Genomic DNA, 23,679 nt, shown 5'->3' with positions numbered 1-23,679 from the left:
CTCAGTTCTCTTGTATGTATTTTTGCATTATCTAAAGCAAAAGCAACAAAACAAAACAAAGACCCTTTGTAATATCTAAATTGATGATTTTGCTAAGGCAGAAAGGTAGGTTAATATCTGAATCTGATATTTTAGAAGCCTTTTCCCTCCAGAAGACAGTGCTTAACTATTAGGCCACTAGTACACCAGCTGTGGCTATGATAAAACATCTACAGTGACTGTGTGCCAGCCAAGAGAAGAAATGCTGTATGATTTTTAGGTTTTTGAGACTTTGCTTAGATGGGCAGACACATTGACAAGTCCCTTTAACTACTGCAAGTGTGTGTCCTGGTGTGTGTTCATACAGCTCTGTTAGAACCTGTACCATCGTACAGTCTGAGATCATGGGTATCATGGCCAAATGGAGCACTTAACATTTGGCAGGGTTGCAGCACTCTTGTTAGGGAGTAAAGGGAGCACTTTATTTTCCAAAAATATACTTGTTTTTAACACGTCTTTCTCCTAATGAAGCTTCTGCTTTTATCCGCACTGCTTCCCACCCCTCCACCCCTAACCAAGCCTTCATGCTACTCCTCTGAAACGTTGCACTGAGTGCTTCTACAAGAACCTCCTTGTTCAGGCAGGGCCGTTACCTCTGCCCAGTCTTCCTATCGGTCTTTGAGAGGTGGTGTAAATGCGACAGGGGCTGAGCCTAGAGTCTTTAAAAACAATGGTTTTTAAACCTACGCTTGGGGACGTTCTTTCTCTGGAGCTTTTACACAGTAGCACAACTGATATGGTACAATTAAAACAACAAATGATAAGCTGCCAAAAACATCATTTGTTGGAAAAGGGTATCATTTCATTAGAAGCAAGTTATACTGGCAGTTCTGTTCAGCTCTCTAATTATTTCTATTATAATTAGAATGTCTTTTGTCAGCTTAGGTGTGTTTGTGTCTCTGTGGCTTATTTTTATTTAACAGCAAATAGAATATTTTATTCCATTTATGTACCAAAAGGTAAAGCTTAAGAAAATACAAAAGACTCTTCCAAGTATGTCTTTACTTGAGAGATTCAATCATGTTCCATTCTTGATGCGAACTAGAGAGAATTAGTATTCTGAGGGCTAATGTAAATAACTATGAAACAAATGGAAAATATACTCATGTACTAAAGCAGCTTATCTGACTGTGAAAAGACTTGTCCAAGTTCTCTTCCCAGCTGATTCTTACTGCTGTTAAACTTTCACAGACCATAAAATGGAAATTGCCATCTTCTTTGCTGTTTCGATCATTTGCTGTAAATGAACATGTTCATTTTTCCCATTCATGATCGGCATTTAGATGTGCAGAGCAAGCAACTCTGCTTTGTAGGGCAGGTTTCTTCTTCAAGAAGATTAAACGGCATTAAGAGGTCAGGGGGAAGATGGGGAGGAAACCAGCCAGCTACATTCCAGAAGTGCAAAACTGGATCACTGAGGCCAGAGGCAGCAGAGGGAGGGATTGTCTCCAGGGTAAAAGACATCAAGTAGGGAAGGGAGGAAGGCTCCTTTGCCAGACCCTGTGACTCCCTTCACACCCAGGTGCATTGGAACAATAGCAGATTTCCCTGGATCACAGCAGGCATTGTGTGGCACTGAGGTAGAAACCAAAGGGGAAAGGGGAAAACAAGTTCATTTTCTAGCATTCATGCAACTGTATGCTATGGTTGCAAAGCCAGCCTCCTGTTCTTGCCACTCTGAACTGTTCTGATGATAGAGATACGTTCATTAAGAAAATGAGCTTCCATTCCACTTTTGCCCACTCATGAACAATATGGTCTCCCTGTTCCTTTCTGCTGAGCCACATGGAGTTTCCTCCCTCTCTCCATTTGGTTCTTTATGGATTTAGCAAAAGTATAATTCTAGTTCTTTAAAATTATTTTGTCTTCCAACGGCATATTTTCTGCCCTCGTTTCTTCTCACTCTTTTTTTTGACTGTTCCTTTTGGAAAGGAATTCGCTGTTGCTCAGTAAAAGTCACCTTGCAGGAAAGGCAGATGTATTGGCCCAGAAGCACTTGCCCATCTAATGTCTGCTCGAGACTACTCAAATGTCCCATCAGGTTCTTAGGGGAATGAAAACAGTGTCAATGGACAAGAAAATAATGCATGTGATTGAAATTCTGCTTTGTGGTGTGCAAGATTTGCAGAAATGGTAATTCATGGGATAGGAGTTGCCCAACTAAAAGGCTTGCACTCTTGTCACGCATGTAAATATTTGACAAGTGGGACCTGGCGCTCTCTTTAGGAAAATGTACACCACCTGCAGAGCATACCCAAAGGTTACTGCCTCTCATGCACTCACTCACCGGTATTTTCTAATGAGCACCCAGACAGCTGTGTCTTCTTCAGCTACTACAACAATGTAGTATGTATGTAGCTCATGCTATGTAGGAATTCATGCTTTGCAGTAAGATTATGTGGCTCCCGTCCTGCATCCAGCAGATGTGTTCATCCACAAAAAAAGCACATTCTGGACTATGGCTTTTAGTGTTTTGCAACTGTCTTGGCATTTCAAGCGCTTCTTAAACAAGGATGTTCAGAATAAATTTACTGCCCTGGGTACATGCAAGTCAGATGCCATAACGCTTGGATGTATGAAGAAAATACTGTGGTTAAGCCGACCTCCTAGGGCTCTGTGACAAGCAATAGCAGCTGTAACATGTCTGCAGAATTTCCTTATTAGGCCTGTTATGTTGAGGAACCCATAAATATCTTGTAGAGAGTATCTTGGTCCGTCACTGCTGGCATGTGGAAGAAGAATTGTGCTTTATAAATAATACATACATATAAAATAAATACATCAGTACATGCAAGGCTAACCAAATCACCTAGATTGACAACTTGAGAAAAGCTCAGAGGGTCTTATGGATGACTTGCTTAGTCTATCATTGTAGATCAGCATCCAGAAGCTTCTTATGTATTACTTATGAAGTTGATACGTGCAGTTAGGCCAGAACTGTCTGAATTGACCTCTGGGCCCCTGGATTAAACTAGAAGATTAAAGGGAGAGAGTATGTGAAACATATGATTCTTCTAACTGCTAACCCCACTGTGACTGCTTGTTTGGCCAAGGATTTTTTGGATTTGCCCTTCAGAGCTGGACTGATTAATACCAAGTGAAACGGTTGTGGAGTGCCATGCTACAGATACAGGAGCAGTGTACTTTTCTGTGTTTGTGTGAAGGAGTATCCCCCTAATTATGCAGGCTTCCTCGGTGAATGATGAAGCTGAGTAAAGCAGATAGTCATTGCTGTTTATAGAACTCCTTAAATGAGAGGCCGTCTCTTTTTTTTTTTTTTTTTTTCCTGTACAAGTGTTCTGCTTGCTAGAGAGGAATAGCTGTTAAAAGATAATAAGGGATATGTCCATTTTCCAACGTTTTAAATCATGTGGGTTGCATGATCTCCTTGGTTTGAATTTCAGTATCGGGCCCACAGAAAGCCCAATGTAAAGCTGACAAAATGACCAGTTAAAAAAGAAAACACACACAAAACAGTGTGGCTTTTTTCTTTATATTTAATACAGCATTGCTGGATTTTCCAGTATTTTAAATGAAAAATATATGTAGTTAGTTCCATGTTGACAATGTCCTTGAGGATTTGACAGTGAGATTTTCCAGCAGTTGCTCTTCGTTAGAATCCTGGTGGTGTTTAATAAGGCAGCCAAACTGCTGGCACCTTCGGTTCTTGTTTGTTCTCCGAGGGCTCGGGGCTGCTGCAGTAAGCACATCGACCAGGGCTGATCATTACAAGGGCGTACGCCACCATGAATAAAAATGTCACACGTTCTCCCATCTCACAGCGGTACAAAATGTCAGTCCTGTCAAACAGACATTGCAGGTAGCAGTGAGCAGTCAGTACAAATTGGGAAGCTGAATATTCCCCCAGCTTTCTGATATTCTTCATCTGAAGCAGAAGAAAAACAGTTGTTAACCTATTAGCTGTGATTTTAAACTCTGCTGAGATAGTAGATGGATAGACTTTAACACATGGGGATAAACATATTCCTGGAGTCTGGGATTTTTTGCAACATGTCTCTCCAGCCATGTATGTTGAGAAACAGAGAGAAGGAAAACAAGCCACTGCAAAATATACCTCATTTTGGTAGAAGTCCTTTGGAAGTTTGAACATCATCTCAATGAGACTCTCTCTGAAATGTTTCCCTGTTTTATCTCTGTGAATAGTTCTGAAAAAAACCTCCTTGCTGTTTTGCTAGTAATTCAGAAAGGGCATGGTTCAAGGAGTTAAGGGAGTTTTCTTTCATGGTCCTTTCATCGTGCAGTAACGTAACAGACAATCGTGATTTTGTTCTCTTTCTGTACGAATGAAAGCTATGCTGCTTTCAGGCTAAGGCATATTATGCAATGTAGACTCCATAGGATATGTTCTTTTCTGGGTGTTGGATGTGCCTTAGTGCCATGAACGTATCTGTGTGTTCACCGCGTTATCCATCTAGGACTGAGGCATGGATAGTGTCAATACAGGATTCTGCTGTTACTGCAGGGTCCAAAAAAAATGTGGTGCAAAAGATTAGGTGCAAAGGAGATGACACAATGTCAAAGAAATAACAAAAAATGGTACAAAGTCACCAGTAGTTCCCTAAGGGACAGGGAGTGCAGGTGAAATGCGCTGCTGTGGTCTATGGAAAAGTGAGTACCTCAAAGAAGTTTACTTAGAAGTCCATTCTGTAAGAGGAAATTTCTTTGGTGTTTCTCCGACACCTTCTCAGAACAAAAAAAAAATGGTGCGTGCATTTAAGCTAGTGAATCATTGCAAATTACCCCCTTACCCAAATGGCACTGATTGCTGAAGCAAATTGCAAGAGGAAGGCTCAGCAAGGAGCACTCATGTCAAAGCACTGCAGAAACAGAAAGAGCAGTTAGAAACTGGATTAAAAGAATGCTAGCCTGCTCCTGCCTCATATATTTAGCTGTCTGCAGTATGATTCTTAGAGTCATCTAAGGCCTCACTACATACAAGCAAAATGGCAAACAAAATGTGTGAGGCTTTTTTGAACCAGAACAACTCTAGTTTGAATTAAATATTTTGTGTTCTGTAGACATCCCTTTCCTGTGGGAAGAGATACCTACTACGTATAGCTTAACTTACAGTGGTTTTCAAACTGTGGTCTGTGGGCACCTGGGATCTGTGCCAGGTAAGGAAGAGGCTGTTGACAGTCATCTCCTTTGGAAAATATCAGGAGTCTTCAAACTGCAAAATATTGAATAATATTAGTTCAATAGTTAGGGTTTTGTGTTTTGTGTTTGTTTTTTTTTTTTTTTTACAGTATTTTAGAAGAACTGAGTGCACATATAGATGGGAGGAGATCAGGGTTTATTTTAATTTCAGCTGCACAGCAGATAAAAAATGAGATAGAAGAACTAAGTGGTCACCATCTCAAATTGTATTGATACTGTCTTCTGTGGGTTTTGTACTGCTTGTTTGCATAGTGTATGAACTTTCCTGGCACTGGAGATAGGAAGCAATCAGAAGTCTTGACAGGTATTTAAACCGCAGATACCATTACAAGTTAATCACTACTACATAATGTTCCTCCCATCAACATCATATGAGAACACACACTACTTGGGGCATGGCCTGTATACGTCTGTCTACTCAACACTTATTGCACACCTAGAAAAATATATCCACCTAATTCTCAAAATTCTTCCTTTTTTTCTGTACTTGCAAGCAAAAGAAATAAAATACCGTTCAGTTCTACAGCCAAGGGGTTTGTTATTTAAGCCATGTGTTTTTAGGATAGCATTGGTTATCCTGTGCAACTTGTTCTGTGTGAACCTGCCTTAGCAGGGGGCTTGGACTAGATGATCTCCAGAGGTCCCTTCCAACCCGACCATTCTGTGATTCTGTCATCGGTTATAAACAATAATAATCCACGGTAGTGTAACCTATGGTTTTAGGATTTTTCTGTCCCTGGCCCTCTTCCATAACAGGCAGATAATAAGACGTAGCTAAGAGGCCTATTTGCTTCATCCTGATGGAACCTTTTAACTTCACAAGATATACATGTTCCTGATACCATGCTCTTGCTTTCATTCTTGGTTTTAGGAGGGATCTGTATCTGGTTAGTACCATGTAAGTCCTAGATTTAAAGTAAACTGTGGTATGTTGTATGTTGTATTTAATATTCTTAAAAGTTAGCTATTTAGGATTCTTTGCACAGTATGAGATTAATAGACGGACATTATCAACACTGCCAAATGAGGATGGGTTACCAGTGCTCTGTGGCTAGATGCACCATAAAAAAATTATTTTTTTACCCTTGATTAGGGAGGACAGAGTTTGTGTCAGCCAGGAGAGAGAGAGGAAGCAAAGGCAGACTTTCAGAAAACCCCTTTCTTCCCCTTTAGTAAAGAGTGATTTTCCTCTCAGTGGCTTTTGGATGGACCTATGCATCTTTGGCAGTATCCCACGACACCAGCTATGACTCAGACGCCTGAAATAAAGATCCTTATTCAGTATTAGGGAAGAAGGAAGCTTATAGGCACCTGCCTTTCATTTCCTTCTCTTACTGTCTACTTCTCTGTTATGTAACGGAAGATTCCTGGCTAGAAAGGTAAGGAGGTAGTCCTTGTTTTTCTCATTAAACTAATCGGAGTGTTTATTTGTGGCAATCTCTGCCCCTTTAATAAATTCTTGGCACAGCTATAGGCATTGCTACATTTTTGCCAGATTCATTCTACCTTCCCAATCTACAAATACGGCCTGAAGAATGAGGCATCCCTTAAAACATGGAGATTATTTTTATCACAGGACCCAGCAGATTTCTGTTGAAGTATTTCAGAGTGTAAATTAAAAATATATGCTGTAAAGCATACACTGTTCTTGTCATCCCAGTTTGTGAGCTGTACATATGGGAGTATGTAAAAAGTAGTGTGCGCACTGTGCAGGGATCTGGATGGATAATAAAACAGCTGCCTCATAGATTCCATCTGCTTTCTGTACTGAATCTTTTTAGGTACCATACATTTTTCAGTGTTGTTATTTTCTGCCTTTTTTTATTATTTTTTTTTTTATTGAGTATTCAGTTGAGGTCTAGCTTATTTTTCCAAAGTCAGCACTTCAGGTCTTTTGCAGCATGATGTGTTTGAGCATGGGTACATTCAGGACAGTGCAACTCTCTCCCATGTCTGGTTGTCTTTAAAACATACTAGCAGTTTTTAAACCAGTTTTGAATTTCTGAAGGACTCATGTAGAAAAGCTTTGCTTTGGAAATTATTAGAAACACCCCTCACTAGTAATTGAGGAAGAGAAACACTTCTTTCTGTATGTATTGACAAACCAGTTTTCTTCTGGTTGTATTTCCTTTTATGCATGTTTTTTTCTGGTTGCACTTGTTGCTGCACATGAAATAGCACCTCCAATTTACTCATATAGACTCTGTTTTGAATACCACTTTAAAAAAACTCAACAGACATCTACAATTAGTTTGAGATAATATACTGCTCTCAAGCTGTTACCTCGCAGACCAAAAATGATCTTTTTGTAATGTTTACTCTAGTATGAAAAACCTAAATAGCTGTATTGTGAAAATCCCTTAGATATATAATGACTACTTTATGAGATGTGGGATCTATGATTTTTAAATAGTATTTTTACAGTGTTAGAGTGAATGTAAGATTTTTCTTCCTCCAGCATCTCATAGATTAAAATCACTTGTCTGATAATTAGTAAAACGATGCCAGATCTGCAGGCATAAAATTGGCTTTCTGCAAATTTTCTGTCTTGTTGCTTCAGAAGTATTTAGAACAAGACAATTAAGAAAATATCTGGAGTAAAAAGGTATGCTGATAAACAGCTATTGGTAAGAAAGTGCTAATTTAGACATTTCTCCCCTCGTATCAAAAATGTAGTATATATATTTAGGAACATACCTAGAATAGCAATTTAGCAGCTTTTAACAGTGTAGCCATGTGCTGTTTTGTACCCGTTCATCCTTACAGCACAGGTAATTAAGTTGATATTCCAACACAGCTTCCCCTACTGACCTTTTAGAAGCAACGTGTTTTGCTGCATTAACAAATTAACTCAAATCAGTGGCTTTTCCAGTAAATATGGTCTTCATATAGTTTGAATATACTTGCATATCCCATTCTGGTGACAGATATTAACATCAACATTAAAAATTAAGCTCTGGTGAAGGGCAAATAACTTTTATCTCCTGGTGGACCTCCATGTCAGTTACTCCTCCCTGCCCTTTGCCTATTCTTTTCTGTGCTTCACCACACTGATTTAAGCCATACTATTTCACTATCCGTATTTAATGGAGAGAACATGCTGCTGTGAATATGCAGTTTTATCGTTCTATTCAGATCGCTTCATGGTTCAGAAATATAATATGTGATGCAACACATACAAGACCTCAAAATGAACTTTATTTCTGGTAGCACTTCAGTGGATAAGATAAATTTGAATCTGAGCGTTGGATTTGACTGTATTGTTACAAGTACTGAGGTCACAGTTCTGAGAGTTAACACGTTGCCTATTTGAAAGTCTAAGAGACGCAAAGTTTCTACACCTTTAATCTTTTCCCAAAGTAGAGTTTGTATATGTCTTTATTGTGGAAACACAGAATTATTTTTTGATCAGAGGTGAAAGCTTAATCATATGTGATATTTAAATCTCAACTGGAAAAAATAATCCAGTGACAGGATAAGGATATAAAAGTATTAGCTCCTGCAAATGAGTAGTTCGTTGTTACTGAGTAGATCTGCCTGTAACCATCACCCAAAAAAACTGCCTCTGTTTGATCAGTAGCATCAGGAAATGTCTGATAGAGAGGTCCTTAGTGTACAAATGCCAGCTGACTGCATGTTCTCCTGCTTTACCAAACCCCTTTCTTCACTCGGGTACTTGTAGTTAACTCAGCCACTGTGTGCGGTTAATACTTCACTTTATCTCCCTTAGGTCTGGACTGTGGGACCAGTTGGTTTCCTTCAGCTCAGTGTATGGATACAAAGAGCCCGCCTTAGTCCAGCTCTTAGGAGGATTGCATGATTTCTGCCGCTACCTGCACTACTCTGGGAGCAGATGTAGTTTATCCATGCACTGCTCCTAGATTTAAGCATCCTTGAAAATGAAACTTCAGCATTTGTCTTTCTGCTTGTTCAGAAAGCACTGTTGGGATCTCATTTTAGGAGGGTGTTTGGCTGAGTTAACACTCCTTTCTGTCACCAGGCCTGCCCCCCTACCCCCCTGGTTTGTCATGGCATTACATGCACTCTGTGTGCTGAACCCTAACATACCTCTGGTATGTACAGCAAATAACTACTTCTAGATTTTGCATCAGGAGCATGTCATATGTCTGTGAACTATTCTCTTCAGATAGTTTTTATGTGGTAGTTTACTTGTTTACCTGCAAGTCCCACTGTCTTCTCCTCACCTGAGTCTGCATTTCAGCTTGAAACTCTTGGCTTAAACATAAGTGTAGGGTAATTTTTATTTTCACTTCCCTAGAACTAAAATGATACTTGCACAAAATTTGCCCCAGCATGTGCTTGTTCTATCCTGGGGCAAGCTAAAGCATTCTGTCTGAAATCTTCCTATGATCTAGAGAAAGAAAAAAAACTTCTTCCCTTTCCTTCCCTTTCCTTCCCTTCTTCCTTCGTTCCTTTTCCATCTAACTGAATTCTGCATTACAGAACCTTGACCAAAAATGAGCCAGCTGAAACTTTTGCTGGAGGATATCAATGCTGCTTCTTGTTTGGACTCGCCTTATATATCATGTGTCTTGTCCAGTATCTTGCTACTTGCAGAGAAAAGTACCAGCTGTTCTGGAGGAGAAACAAAACTTTTCAGTAGATAGATAGACGCAGAATTTTAACTGCTGTCTAAGGAAAGCTTCTCAAGATGCTGATGCAACAGATGACAGTGAAGAAGCAGCTACCCATTCTTTCTTTCACTGGCAAATCTTGTAGCAAGGTCATGAATTTGAATGATTTTTTTTCTTTTTAGGGTAGATCCATAAGGAGTTTAGATTATGACACTTCAAAGTTATGGATTTATCAGTAATTTGTGGCTGGACTGAATTCCACCTGGAATTCAAGATGTCAGTCTGTGTGGCATTGATTTATCATGTGATAACTTCAGTAAGAGAAGAGGAGAGTTCAGTCAATGAAAAGGTAAGTTTGGAAGAGCAGCAAGATGAATCAATGCTAATATCAATAGAAAGCTTAGTAAAAAGGAGAATGCTGGGAAGAGATGACTGCAGGTATGACATCACACTTGAGCTTATGGTTTTAGACTGTGTTAAAAAAAGTCTGTCTGAATTGCAAATAATTAAGTAAAGACTTTTTTTTTTTTTAAATCTGTGTTACTTTACAATCCCCAAATAAAATGGAAGCTGAGGTAACCTCAGTAAGTGCAGATAACTCATGTATATATCGTAAACCTTGAGAAATTCTGTCTTCAGTATTCCTTGGTCCTGGAGTTAAGTAATTAAATGAGAATCACAGCTCATACTAAAGAAGAGGGGTTTTGACCCTCTTGAAATCAGAGAAAAGTTGAAAGCAACATGGCCTTACGCTTATCACTCAGAGACCAAAAGGAAAAAAAAAAAGTATATATAGTTTTGAGTTCCAGGCCAGCGTCATGATGTTTTAAGGTCTGGTTTGTAATTGTTGGTCACTTAGGACTAACAGGAGTGAAATATTAGTACTGCGTGTGGTTTGGCTACAGGCAAGGAGTGCGCAATGAGATGGTAGTCCTATTAAACTCCTCCACATTGTACTGGAATATCTAATGCTCTTACTCTTTTGTGTATTCTCTGACTTGTGTATGGGTATTCTTCAGTTCACATTAGGAATTCAGCTGAAAAGGGTACCAGTATTGGTGACTCTTTTAACACAAAGTGTAGTTTTCGGATACCCCCAAATATTTAAAATTTGATTTTCTTGCCATTGTCTAATCAAACAGTGATGTGGCAGATAACTAACAAATCCTGTCATGCATTTTCTCAGAAAAATATTTTTCCTCCAGTGAGTACGTGGATGGGTAAGTACAGTTCAGTGCAGTGACTATAATCAATGTATTGACCACCTCGCTGGGAGGTAATCCTCAGCTACTGCATTGTCTGTCTTGCTTTCTGAAGGGCCTGCCTTTGTCATGCTTTTTTTCAGAAGCTTTAACAATACTGCCATTGGTTCATCAACTAATACTGTTGATCCTACAGTCTTGCAATGTTTCCTCAAAAATTATCCTGGCTTTTTCTATAGAAAGGAATAACTGATTCCCAAATCAAAGAAGGCACTGCTAGCCATGGCTTTAGGAAAATACTTAAATTTCTCACCTAAATAACTTACTGGAGAATTTTCTAATGTAGCAATAATCACAATTTCTAGGTAAGTAAAAGGGAAAAAAATAACGAAAGTATATATGCAGGAGACATAAAAAATTTGAAAAAATAAATTAATAATAATTGTGTCTTGTTTTCTTTGCCTAAGTTGCTAGATAGCAAATGAATATCTTTTAAGTAACTAGAAAAGTGTAAATTTCAGATTTTTCAGGTGTTCCATTATGCTTTTGAAACGTAATGGAAAATAAGTATGCTGTGTTATGTAACAAAAGTTAAATATATTTTAAGATTGTGCTCTCAGCCTGAGCAGATAAGATGGGAAGATACACAGCAGCATAACTCAGGTTCTGTGACTGAATTGAGTAATATGAGGTACAGAAGAGAAACAGTTCAGTAGGGCTGATGGCAGCCACCTCAGCTCGCCACCCTGTCAATTCTCTCTTTGTTCTCTTTGTTTTCATATTTACTTTCTTGGAAAATACAGAGGGAACCTATCACGTGGAATAATTCTGGCCTCAACTCTTTGTCCCAAGTATCCCTTTATTTTTTAATTATTTTTTTTTCCCCCCTCATGCACCCCGAAAAGCTGAGCCAGGTACATGTGTGTTGTCTGGCACTCCTTCATTGACAACACAAGTAAAGAGAAATGAACCAATGGGTGCAAAAGTGTCATTTAATGGGAAATTTGAAAGAAAAGTCTGAAGAGATGCAAGAAGAGAATGAAAATGGTGTGAAAGAGGGTAGGCTGGAGTTGTACTATTACACAGTGTGACAGTAGTTGAGAGAGAATGCCTGTCAATCTAGAATAAAGACTATCCTAGTAAGAAGTTGAGAACTGCTGAGATATTAATCTGGAATCTTTTTTGGAGAGAAATACAGTAATCTGCGTAAGCTTTCTTTTTCTGTCTGAAGAAGCTGACTCCCACTGCCAGTTGAAATTCCTTCTCTGTATGACTGGTGGGCTTTTGTCTATGGAAGGCACCGTGGGCTGGGGGCAGTGATGCAGTCGTCGTCGTCATCCGGTTGAGCGGGCGTTCAGAGACGTTCCTGTGTGCTCCTCACTGAGGGCTCTGCTTCTCTCTTGAAGTGCTAATACATGTGCACAACCTGCCACAGAAAGGACATCAACTGTGATCTTGTTCTCAATATCAAAGTTGTACTTTAGGATGGTTTTATTTAGAATCTCGTCAATTGTCGGTGGATTCCTTGTCTAACAGACTATACCTTAAGATGCCATCTGTGTGAGGAGAGTCATGATGCTGGCTCAGTTAAAAGCAACTGGATTGGAATAGCTCCAGTGCTGTTACAAAGTAATGAGCTGACCAACTGCTAATTTAATATATGAGACACCAAAATAGACATCATAATGCACTGTTCTGTCTTCATTAGAACTGTTGGTGATGGGCTTTTAGTTTTCTTTACAATGACAGTACACACTTTGCTCTAGGCAATGCATTTAAACCTTCATCCAGTACAGTATCTAAACATGTGCTCATCTTTAAGTGTAAAAGAAGTTTGATTGACCTAGGGTTTTTTCCCATGCTCTTAAATGACTTTCCTGGTTTGAGGCCTTTACCATAAGTTTTCACAAGCACTAAAATCACTCTTGAGAATTTAGTGAAGGCTGTTTTGAATATTCTGCTTTGCAGGATTCTTTCCATTTGCATAAATGTTGTCTAGAACACTTGGACCTTGAGGTCCAAGAATCCACCTTGAGCGTCTTTGTTGTCTCAGTAAATTTTGGATGATCTGGTCTGAAGTGCTAATCCTTTGGTTTAACAGAAGCTATGTTAAGCCTATGTCAACAGGCAGATATAACTACCTTTCCTATTGTGGCACTTTGCAGGTCATGAGATTTGTCACTGTTTGGGGGGGGGGGGGGAAGAAAAATTGCATTTTGTGAGGTGAGTATGGAGTTAAGGTACACCGTGTGTCGTCATCCACTCATACTGCTTTTGCCACAAAATCAGAGGTGTTTTCATGTAGGTGACTTTAATTTAGTTTCCACTTTGATACAGCAGCAGAGACTCCGTCCACCTCGGCCACCGCCTCCAAAGATACAGCGTTCATCTAGGCCCGTGAGTAGTTGGTAGTTTTGTTTCACTGCCACAGCTTAACACTGCCTGAATTACGCTCTTAGTAGCATTACTAAACCTTGGTAGTTTGGATTGTCAAACTTTGCAAAAAAGCAATGTGTGAATTATGCTCCTAAACTCCCTTCTTCTCTGCTGAGGCACAGCCCTGGGACCTGCATTTATTCTGCTTTTCTTTGATGAGTTCTGCAGCTTTCAGTCAGTTCTGCAGGTAACTGATGCTGCTGTTGCAACATTTCTTTTTACTTTAGTGGTGATTTCTTAAATTAAAAGTCTTGCTAGGCTGGCATAAGTTTTTAGCCAGTGAGCTTTTGAAGACTTGCACTAAACTCAAATATGAAAGGAAGCAGAAGTCTGAAGAGAAAGTATTTATTCTCTGCAAGTTATGCTTTAGATTAATTTGGGACGTTTAACTTTTCTCCATGGAATAGATGAGTGAATACACATGAAGAAAGCAAAGTCTGTATTCGGGCGGTGGAACATTAGTACCACATTATGGATGATATACATATATACTTTGTGTTCATTTAAAATGCAAGCTGGAACTCTGTGTAATTACGTGATATTAAAATGTAGGCACAGCATGTTGGCCAGAGGCAGTGACTCTTCCGTAGACCAACTACACAGAAATTATTCTCAGTGCAATACCTGTTACTGTATTAGGCAGGGATAATTTATCCCAGCAGTTTTTCATGCAAAACACTAACTGTAGGACAATTGCTATATATTAACTATGTAACTATGCCAGATAGCTTTAAAACTGGAGACTGTGCTAGATGTGCACCAGTGATGTTTTGTTGTTTTTTTTTAGTAGTACAGGAAAGTGGTATCAGTTTAGAAGGGGTGTTGTTTTTTGCAACAGCCTTGGAAGATACTTATTTCTATTCAGGACTTTTGCTTTATGAATGTAATTCCTCCAAAAGGTGAATACATCTTACACCTTGCTTCCTTGTATATATATATATACATGCATGAGAAAGAGAGAGATGCAAGTTTTCAAATCTAATCTTGCTAAAACTTGTTAAAAATGTTTCGGATGAGCAGGCAACTGGCTAACAAGTGCACTTGGGGGTGTGTGTTAACTTTTGATCTTTGGTGCATGTTCCTATGTTACATTTCAATAGCATGTGTTTCTTTTCCTCCCTCTTTTTAACTCTGGGTGTTTGGCTTAACAGACTCATTTTTATGGATTCCTGCTCTGAAGATTTCTGTTTTCTGTGTTTAAAAGGTAGCACTGACTATGCTTAAATGTGTTCTCTTAAATGTAATTGGTGTGGGAGACCGGCCCAGATGCATTACACTGGGACCAAACTTTCCATGGTACTGTGGGGTTCCCATAGTGCTTCATAGCCCTCCTGTTTTGTGTTTGGCAGGTGTATGAGGGCACATTGCGATTCCTCTGTACAAAAGTTGCTGAACGGTATTGTTGAGATTGAGTGATTTATTACATTAAAGTCTTGCTAAGACTGTTTAATCTCCCCGATGTAGTGCATTAATAGTCCTCACTATAATGTGTTTGTGTCAACTGTCTTTGCTCCCAATGTGATTGATAAAAGGTTGGAAATGTAATAATAAAAGCTCCTGTTGCATTCATCTAGCTGTGTCAGTAAGTGGAACAGAAATGCTTCATTCATCAAGGGGAAATTCAAGATAAATGTAAATGATTATAATCACTCCCAAAAATATGCTTGTACCAAATACACATAAATTTGTTGTTGTTCAGAACTGTTATTTGGCTTTTAATAGTTGAAACACATTTTTATGTGTGTAAATAATACTTTGTGCAGGCTGCTTTTTTCCTCTTTTAGTCTTGGCGTGTATTACAGAGGTGGGTATCAGCAAGTAATTTGTCCTAGCCTTTTACAGCAAGCACGGAAAGAGGAGACCGGGTCCCTCGGCTCTTCCAACCAAGTCCACATAATACCACAATTCCTGAGAAATACTTAGTGTTTTCAGGATATATCTGTTAGGAGGAGGAAACCGTGGGCACTAGTCCTTGCAATATGAGTCGTTGCTAATACTTAAAAACACAAACACAGACAAAAGAAAGATTGAGGAAGCTGAACGATATGTTCTTTACATTCTACTGCTTTGGAAATGAGTTGTGGTGATATTATGAAAGAGAAAGGGTTGTTGCATATAATTAATGGAGGTCTGTTTGGATTAATAGTGGCTGTTTGGAAACTTCGATTAGAAAAAGTTAAAATATAATAATTATGCATAAAGTTGATGGGGACAGTAATAAGCACTTTTAACCCTTCCGTACTGGATGTTTACCTTTATTCTTTTGGCTGTGTGCTCATGTAATTGGATTTCTTTCATACTTTTGCATTTGATAGGCATTTAACTGTGCCTATTTGGCTGCATAAGGCTCAAAATCCAGCAAGGACTTGGCTTGATTCCTGGCTTTTCCCTGCAGTCCCCCATGAACAATGCTCTAAATCCTACTTAGCATGTCACCCTGCACTTTACTGGTCTGGTGGCCCCCTGGAGCCATCCAAAACTCTCATCTCTCTCCCTCATCACCATCACTCCCCCAGGGTACCACCCAAAAGGTGAAAGTGTTCACAGCATGATGACAAGCCAGCTTTACACATCATCTTCCAGCTCAGATTTAATTAAACAGGTTTCTTTCTTCCTCTCTTTTTCTCTTTTTCCTTCTCGCTCTCTTCTCCCTGCAATTCCTCTCCCCCCACCCCGCACGCACTCTCTCTCTCGGTCTCTCTCTCTGTTTTATCAACCCTAATGAAGCAGTATTCTTCATCGATCCTGCTGATTGCCAGCCCATTCCTTTTGTTTGTTGGCACCGAGCCATTCAGCCGCACTCTGACAGCTCAGCTCGTCTAATTAGCTCTGTTGTTCTTTTCCCTATGTTTCACCACGTTGCAAGTTCAGTTGAAGTTGCCACAAACTTAATCCTTCCATTCCTGCCATAAATTCGCATTCTTAAGCTGTCTTTATTGTAGAGAGGAGCAGCCTTGTGTGGGGACTGATCTTCAAGACCTTAACATCTGACCTTTTTATAAGCCCTTTTTCTTAAGAAATAGTGGCAATACATCTCTGGGTTTCTTCATCATATCTGCTGTACACCGTTTCCTTTGAAATGAAAATTCAATACAATAATTCTGCTACTATCTTCTACATACTGTTGTGTGGTACAGAAATACTACACACAATTTGGTGGCTTTTTCCTGGCAAGAAAATCTGAGGTTTTTTTGTCTGGGGAGAGAGAGGAGAAAAAAAACCACACACACACACAAAACCAAACCAACAAACAAAAAACGAAAACAAACAAACAAACAAAAAGACCCCAACCACCCAAACCAGAAACACCTTCCCTCCCCCAAGAAATAATAAAAACAAAAACCAGAAGATCCAACAGAAACAAACTTGCAGAGGTGAGGGGAAATCTGCATCTATTCTATCATTGCAAATAAATTCATTAGTCATCCAAAGAGTGCTTAGGTTGTAGGCCTTTAACGGCTTCCCTTATATTGTGGCTATTAAGGGAGCACAAGCTCGGGGAGGTCAGAAGTTGAGTTGTATTCCTAAGTTTATTTGAGGGCTTTGGGGATTTCTGTTGAAATTAGCATTCAGCTAAGCCAACAAATCAGACTCCGTTTCGGGTAAGGTAGTACTTGCTTAACAAAAAATGGAAAGCTTTTTTGTACAGCCTGATCCTGATGCTGGAAATGTTCATTCCCCCATTTGACTCAAACGACTAAGTTTATCAACAGGATTACTCACTAATGTGGGTAGGCACATATATAAACTTTGCCTGTACAGTGATCACAAGTGCTCATTCCTTTCCTTTGCTTGTGGAGTTAATGTAAGTAAATTAAGCTTGATTTCTGAACCTTAGAAGGTGATGGATGTGTTATTTAAGTAACACATAATAAGTAACATCATCTTCCACAGAAAAGCTTTGGATTTTATTACAGACAAGAAAAGATACACTAACATAACATTAGTGGTGATAATATATCTGGCAAGGGTTTCTGTTCAGCTGCTGAATGGAAGCAAATTTTAAATGAAGAATAAGCTAAGTTTTTCATGTTATAAATTTGTTCTAAGTACAAATTTTTCAGTGCTCCCTTACACAGAAGTCTTTGCTTGAGAAATTGGGTTCCTATAGACAAAAGGATCATGATGTCAGAGCTGAACTCCACTTTCCAATATAATGTACAGCAACACACAGGATTTTTCAATTTTACTCTATCAACTAACTGTGTAAGCGGCGGCTCACATTTAGTGACTCTTTTGTCAGAAATTTAGCCTGTACCAAACAGGACAGTAGAACAAATTTTCATTGCTTTGCTAATAGCTAACAGTCAGTGACAAGCTTTTATGTTTCATTTGCTATTCAAAAACGTGAGGGTTTTTTGTCCTTAAACAAGTTGTGGGTCCCTGTAGTTTATATTCATACTTTATATTCATTTGTATATCTATATTAATTTGTAACATTATTGTGACACAAAAAAATAAAAAAGTTTAAAAGCAATTTTGAATGGAAGATAACTTTAAGGTAATGGTGGTTATGCATATTTTGTTATTTATGTCTGTTGTTTGATCAACTTGAAGTATTTGATGAAATGTCTTCTATGTGTGTGTATGTAATAGGTTCGCCCGCCAAGACCACATGTTGTTAAGAGACCCAGGAGCAATATTGCTGTGGAAGGACGAAGGACTTCAGTTTCTAGTCCAGAGCAGTAAGTACTTTGCCGCTTGCTTCTCTCTGGTTGCATTGTTGTCAACAAACAGTGCATTCAGAACTGAAACTAACCAAAGGAGAAATTTAAAAATACTACAGATCAAAATTTTTTTAGTTTAAAAAATTACTTTGGTTTTTCATTTTTGGAGCATTTTAGAGGAGGTGTGAAAAAACAAGAAACCAAAGTTTACTTATTGGAAAATTCTGGTTTGCTGAGTTAGACATAATCTGATCAGCCTGTTCAGTGAAAGTTTTCAGGTTTTGAAGGTTTGTTCATTTCTTTGTTGTTTTGTTTTGAACAATGCTTCAAATGAAACTGTTAGCCACATCTCTGCAAATCCACTGTTCTGACCAGGCTTTACCTGGAAGATACAGCATTGTTTGTTTTATAGTGATGGCAGTAAGGGTTGTGTCTCTTGTTTGTAAGTCTCATTAACAGAAGGTCTGTAATGAGCTCTATACTCAAGGCTTGTAGAACTGTCTTGCATAGTAGTAGCAAATTTATCATCTCTTTAGATTTGACTAGGAAGTAAACAGGGTTAATGTTCCAAATAAGTTGTGCTGCTGTAGCTTACTGCTAGTGTATCAAATGTGTTGGATTCCAGCATCTCTCTTGTTCATATGAAGAGTGTATTCTGTTACCTTGGAGAGATTTTTTCAGAGTGTTTCATGAATGTCACATCTTAAAGCACTTTTTACAAAGACGACAATACTTTGTATTGTTGCAGATATTCTTAATGCTTTGCCATAGTTGAGTTAGATAATAGGCCGTCAAGTGAAAACCTAAAAAGAGAATAGATATATTGAACCTTATGAACATAGCCCAAAAGACACTATCGTGTGTGACAAATATACATGTAGGCTGCATCAGTATGCATTTTGGATTTAAAATTATTTGGATTCTTCAGAGTGTAGCTACTTCAACTGTTCAGAAGTACAAAGGATTCAACAGCACTAAGTTCTGATTGGATACAGAGGCTGGTGTTAGCTGCACTTCTTACGGGTCCAAATAAGCAGGTTGTCTCCTCTCAGTTCAGAATTTGGGGATCTTAAGAATTGTGCATTTTGACTGGAGTGCTCGATCTTAGAAGAAGGTGTTGTGAAAAAAGTGGCTAGAGTAGGGACAGGCCTGCTTGGCACTCCAGAGGAAACGACTGAGCAGCGAGGTAAGAATGGCAGGCGACAGAGCCAGTATATGTTTTCCAAGTCATGTGGTAAGATTTAACTGGTGTTCCCTGCCTGTGAAGCATCTTTGATGCTGTCCTTCAGCAGTGAGTGGAGTAGCATTTTCTGACTTTCCAGTGTTGTGGCGGTGCAGCCTTAGCATGGGAAATCAGTGGAACTGCTCACAGACTACAAGCAAAAGACACAGGGGCCACAAGATGGTTTCACTGTTCTGATCTGTCCCAGAGATTTCCTTGTCATTCATCTCTACTTGCAGTACAAATTGCGTATATCGTAGCCACTTCACATTATTTGTTCATGTCCCAGCCTGTGGTGGCTTTATTGCCAGTAAAGCGAAATGCTTTAACTGATGCCCAAGATTACAGGGTATTTGTTGTGTCTGAAGCTACTAAAATCCCACAAAAAAGGTTTGGTTTCTTCAAACGCACCTTTTCCCCACATGTGTACCAGTTCCCTGTCACCACTGTTTATGAGGGAAAAAGAGGTGGAGTTTGGGTCTCTGCTTGCTCCCCCAAAGTTAAGTGTGTTGCTAGCTTTTTCCAAACCGCTCTAGGACAGGGAGATACTCTGGTTTTAGCTAAAATGAATGGTCACATTTAAATTCTACAGGATTATTTATCCATTTTATAGTGGAATTTGGTTGCCCTCTTGTGGAGCAGATTGCAAATCCTGCCGAAGGGTTTGTGCTGTTACAGGGTGGTACTGTCCCTTCACAAAGATTGTAGGAATTTTTAAAATAAAAGGGTTTTTTCTTAATATGATGACTCACTGCGTGTAGCTGAAGGGTAATTGAGTCTATCTAACCATTATATTTGCTTCATATGAAGGATTATGCACGTTTGGCTTCAAAAGCTGCTGGACGTTCCAGTGTGGCTTACTGCTAACATGTATTTTCAATTCCTGCCAGTATCTGAACAGGAATAAATGTAAACATGAATGATAAACATAATATTTATAGTAATACTAGTAATATATTGAATTAAAATTATTATTTTACTTGGGCTTAATTTATTGCTGTTAATTTTAGTGAGTCTTTACAATTCAGTGGCTTTCACAGAAGAAATTATGATCATTTTTTGTGAAAACACTTGACAGTAATGTACAAAAGATAATGAAGATGCTTTGTAGCTGTAAACTGACTTATTTTCCTTCATGAGCATTTTACTGATAGATTTTTCCATCTTTTAAATATGGAAGAAAACCAGGTAATGTTGCTAAAACCACTGACACTTGCTATATGGTACCAGTTGTGGTCTCTTCCTGATGTTGCACAGCTTCGGTATTTTATCCAGTTCAAATGCGGTATCACAGCAGGATCTGATTATTTTTGTTGTTCCTTGTCATCAGCTTCAGGTGGCAAAGCAAACTTTGACATAACTATTTCGAGACAGTTAACTGTAGAATATTGCTCTCCACTAGATATCCTGTAAGGTGTCTGGTTAGAGTGTTTTAACAAAAACCAGTTGGCGCAGTGGGGGAGACGGGACACATGACACGCAACCATGATGAGACTGACACTGCCGTTGTGATTTTGGAAGTACAAGTGGAGGAAATATCTGACCTTGTACTTAAATAAAGCTCAGATAAATGGCTTACCTAAGAGATAAGCTCAGGTGGGTGCCTTTGAAATAGGTAATGACTCAGTAATCCTGACCTTTTTCCTTACTATTTATCTCAAAATGACATTTTGAATGAAGGAAAAATAATTTTGTAAATAGTAATTAAAGATAGGATTTTCATTACGTTTTTCACAAACTTTCTTTTTTCTGTCCCACTAAGAAATAATCTTCCTGTGCTGAAATGAAAACATAAAGCCAAGTGTTGTCTCTGTAAAAATTTTGCACTGTTTTCTTCTATTGAATAATACTGAAATGAATGAAAACATCACAGTATATATTTTCACTTGTGTTACTTGGTAGTGTTGGAGTACCCTTATTGCAGGTCAGAGGAGATTCCACAAAAACAGCAGCAGCAGCGCTGAGAGGGTGCTTTTCTTTAATTAAACCTTACCAAAATACTTCGCTTAATTGCACTGGTTTCAAAACTAATTATTAGCCAGTTACTTTTTTCAGGTACGCATGTGTGGGATATGTTTGTGAGGAGGAGCTTCTGTTCAATGAGAAGTTTCTTTGTATATTTAAGACTGACACTGACCTTTTGGTCTTGAATGACTACATGAAGGCTTCAGAGGCGTTTCCCAGCACATCTGACTCATGAGCTCAGGCTGTGGCTTTTGCATCCTCCTTCCAGCCGGCACAGACGGGATCCCCAGGGCAGTGTGCCACCAACCCCTGCACAAGCTTGGCACCCGCTGCCCTCGTTTCTCAGGGCAGCCTCTTCTCTGTTTGTAATGTTGCATGTCATCTCTGAAAAGGAAACCATTATGTAGGCATCCTTTCAGTTGTTGCAGTTGTTAATGTATTTCTTACGATTTTAGGAAATTTGTATCTTCAGTTACGTAGGTTAATTTTTTTAATGTGCATAAAAGAAAAACATCGTTTTGGGGGTATATATGCTCATTTTCTAATCAGTCTTCAATTAAAACACAGGAGGGTGGGGGCAGTGACTTCAAAGAACACCCAAGATTATTGCTAATGTCTGTTGTTAAACCATTGTATTTAGAAGAGCTGGTGTAAGAACTATTGTTTCCCCCATCAGAATTTTAAGTGAATTTTCTTTCTATTTCAATAGAAAGTTTATTTTTTACAATTTCAGCAGCAATTCAGGGGGTTTGATGCTTATGATTCTTAAAAATTTGTCGTTAAATCTAAAATGTATAATTTCTTGAAAAACTTTTAGTTATAAGGTAACAGGAAGAATTTGTAGATGAGAGCTCATAAAATGCTGGATTACCACCTGGGGCAAATCCTAGAGACGTGGGACATGCCTCCTTAAACACAAAGCAGTTGTTCATAGAAATAAGATGTTGCGTTTTTAACAGATAGGCAGGTTTTTGAGAGCTCCCTTTTACACCACAGCAAGATTTCCTATTAAATGTAGAATAGGCTTCCCGAGTGCTCTAGGATCTGTCTTCTGTAAGTACCGACTAGCTGGCTTCCAGGGCATGCAGAGTGGGAGGAAATTAAAATAGGAAATCAGAGGGTCAGGCTCACAATTAACAGCATGTCAAAAGGCTCTTGGGCTGGCTAAACCCCTGTCAGTGCTGCAGCAGTTCATTATGGCTTTCCTGTGTAGGACTTAGTAGAGAAGCTAATGGCTTTCCCTGATATCATATGAATGAAAATAGGCTGCAGAGCAATAGTGGGTTATTACACTGAATTTCGTATGAAGTCAGCGTGATGGCTGTGTTGAGTGATACAGGCTCATAAAGCACATTGAATTCTAGTTGTTGTAACCAGGCTCTCGGAGCTCTGGCACACAGAATTTGTGTATGGTAAAGGTTTTCCATGGCATCACTGCAAGGAAGGATCTCTGCATAGGAAGAAAGCTAAGCCAGCAAGTACCTGTATGAACAAGGGTGGCTGGAATCAGAAAGAAAATACTGCAGGCTATTGCAGTGTGCTTTATTTCCTCTGCCTTGGGAAAACTGGTGCAGGGGAAGCTAGATCCCACGAAGGTGGTACCAAGAAAGCAGATGCCCAGAAAAAGCGCAGCAAATGGGAAAGAAACGTATGGAGAGCAGCTGGGTTTTGTTGCAGACCTTGCCAAACAAGAACCATAGCTCAAGGCAGGCAGGGATGCCCTTCGGCAGCCCTGGTCCTTCCTGGCTCTCCCACCTTTCCAGTATGATGGTTTAAAAGAAACTTTAATTTTGGGGCCTATCTGCTGTCTGCTTTGGAGTGAGCCTACCGAATGTATGCCGCTTGCCTTTGTAAAGGGATGTGGTAGTTGCAGGGGAAATTGGTGAACAGATCCGTAGTGCTGAGTAATAGGACAAGAATGTGAAACGACTTTCTAGAATCTAGCATCTAGATCTGTCAGAGCAGGCAGAGGTGTCATCCAGCTTGTTCCCACTTTAAATTCTTTGTTAGTATTTCCAGCTCTCTAAAAAATTTGTAAAAAGTTCATAAAAACTATAAAACAATTAGTTGCCTGCCTTTACTGGGTATAGTGGTCACAAGCTGTTGTTTTGGTTCTCTGATTGGATGACTTGTGATACAAATTTTTTTGTTGTTGTTTTAATTTAAAATATCCTTTATGCTATTGGTTTTGATTTTCTTGAAATATTCGGCTCCTATGAACATTCACTGTATACAAAGTGACACTTTAAAAATCACATAGATGTTTTAAGATTTTTGTTAGCTCACACTCCAGTGTACTGAGTATTCAGAGTGTGCAGGAAGGAATTCCAGTGATAGGTCTGTGCTTTGTTCGGATTGAATAGTTGCTGGGTAAT

The 23,679-nt window shown here is 39.1% G+C and overlaps 1 protein-coding gene across 1 annotated transcript in view; it reads left to right on the top strand.

Moving 5' to 3' along the window:
• LOC104157625 (DENN domain-containing protein 1A-like) overlaps positions 1-23,679 on the top strand; it is a gene marked incomplete at its 5' end in the record, with an annotated part of 122,653 nt that overhangs the window by 89,643 nt on the left and 9,331 nt on the right. Inside the window, 2 exons of the mRNA XM_009695036.1 lie at positions 13,352-13,411; positions 18,047-18,135. Coding sequence (XP_009693338.1) covers positions 13,352-13,411; positions 18,047-18,135 — 149 coding nt within the window. The remainder of the gene's footprint in view (positions 1-13,351; positions 13,412-18,046; positions 18,136-23,679) is intronic.

This window comes from Cariama cristata, unplaced genomic scaffold (assembly GCF_000690535.1).
Source record: "Cariama cristata isolate BGI_N322 unplaced genomic scaffold, ASM69053v1 scaffold2962, whole genome shotgun sequence".
NCBI classification, from domain to species: Eukaryota; Metazoa; Chordata; class Aves; order Cariamiformes; family Cariamidae; genus Cariama; species Cariama cristata.
Note: the sequence above shows the minus strand (reverse complement) of the source record. Positions and strands in the feature narration are given on the sequence as shown.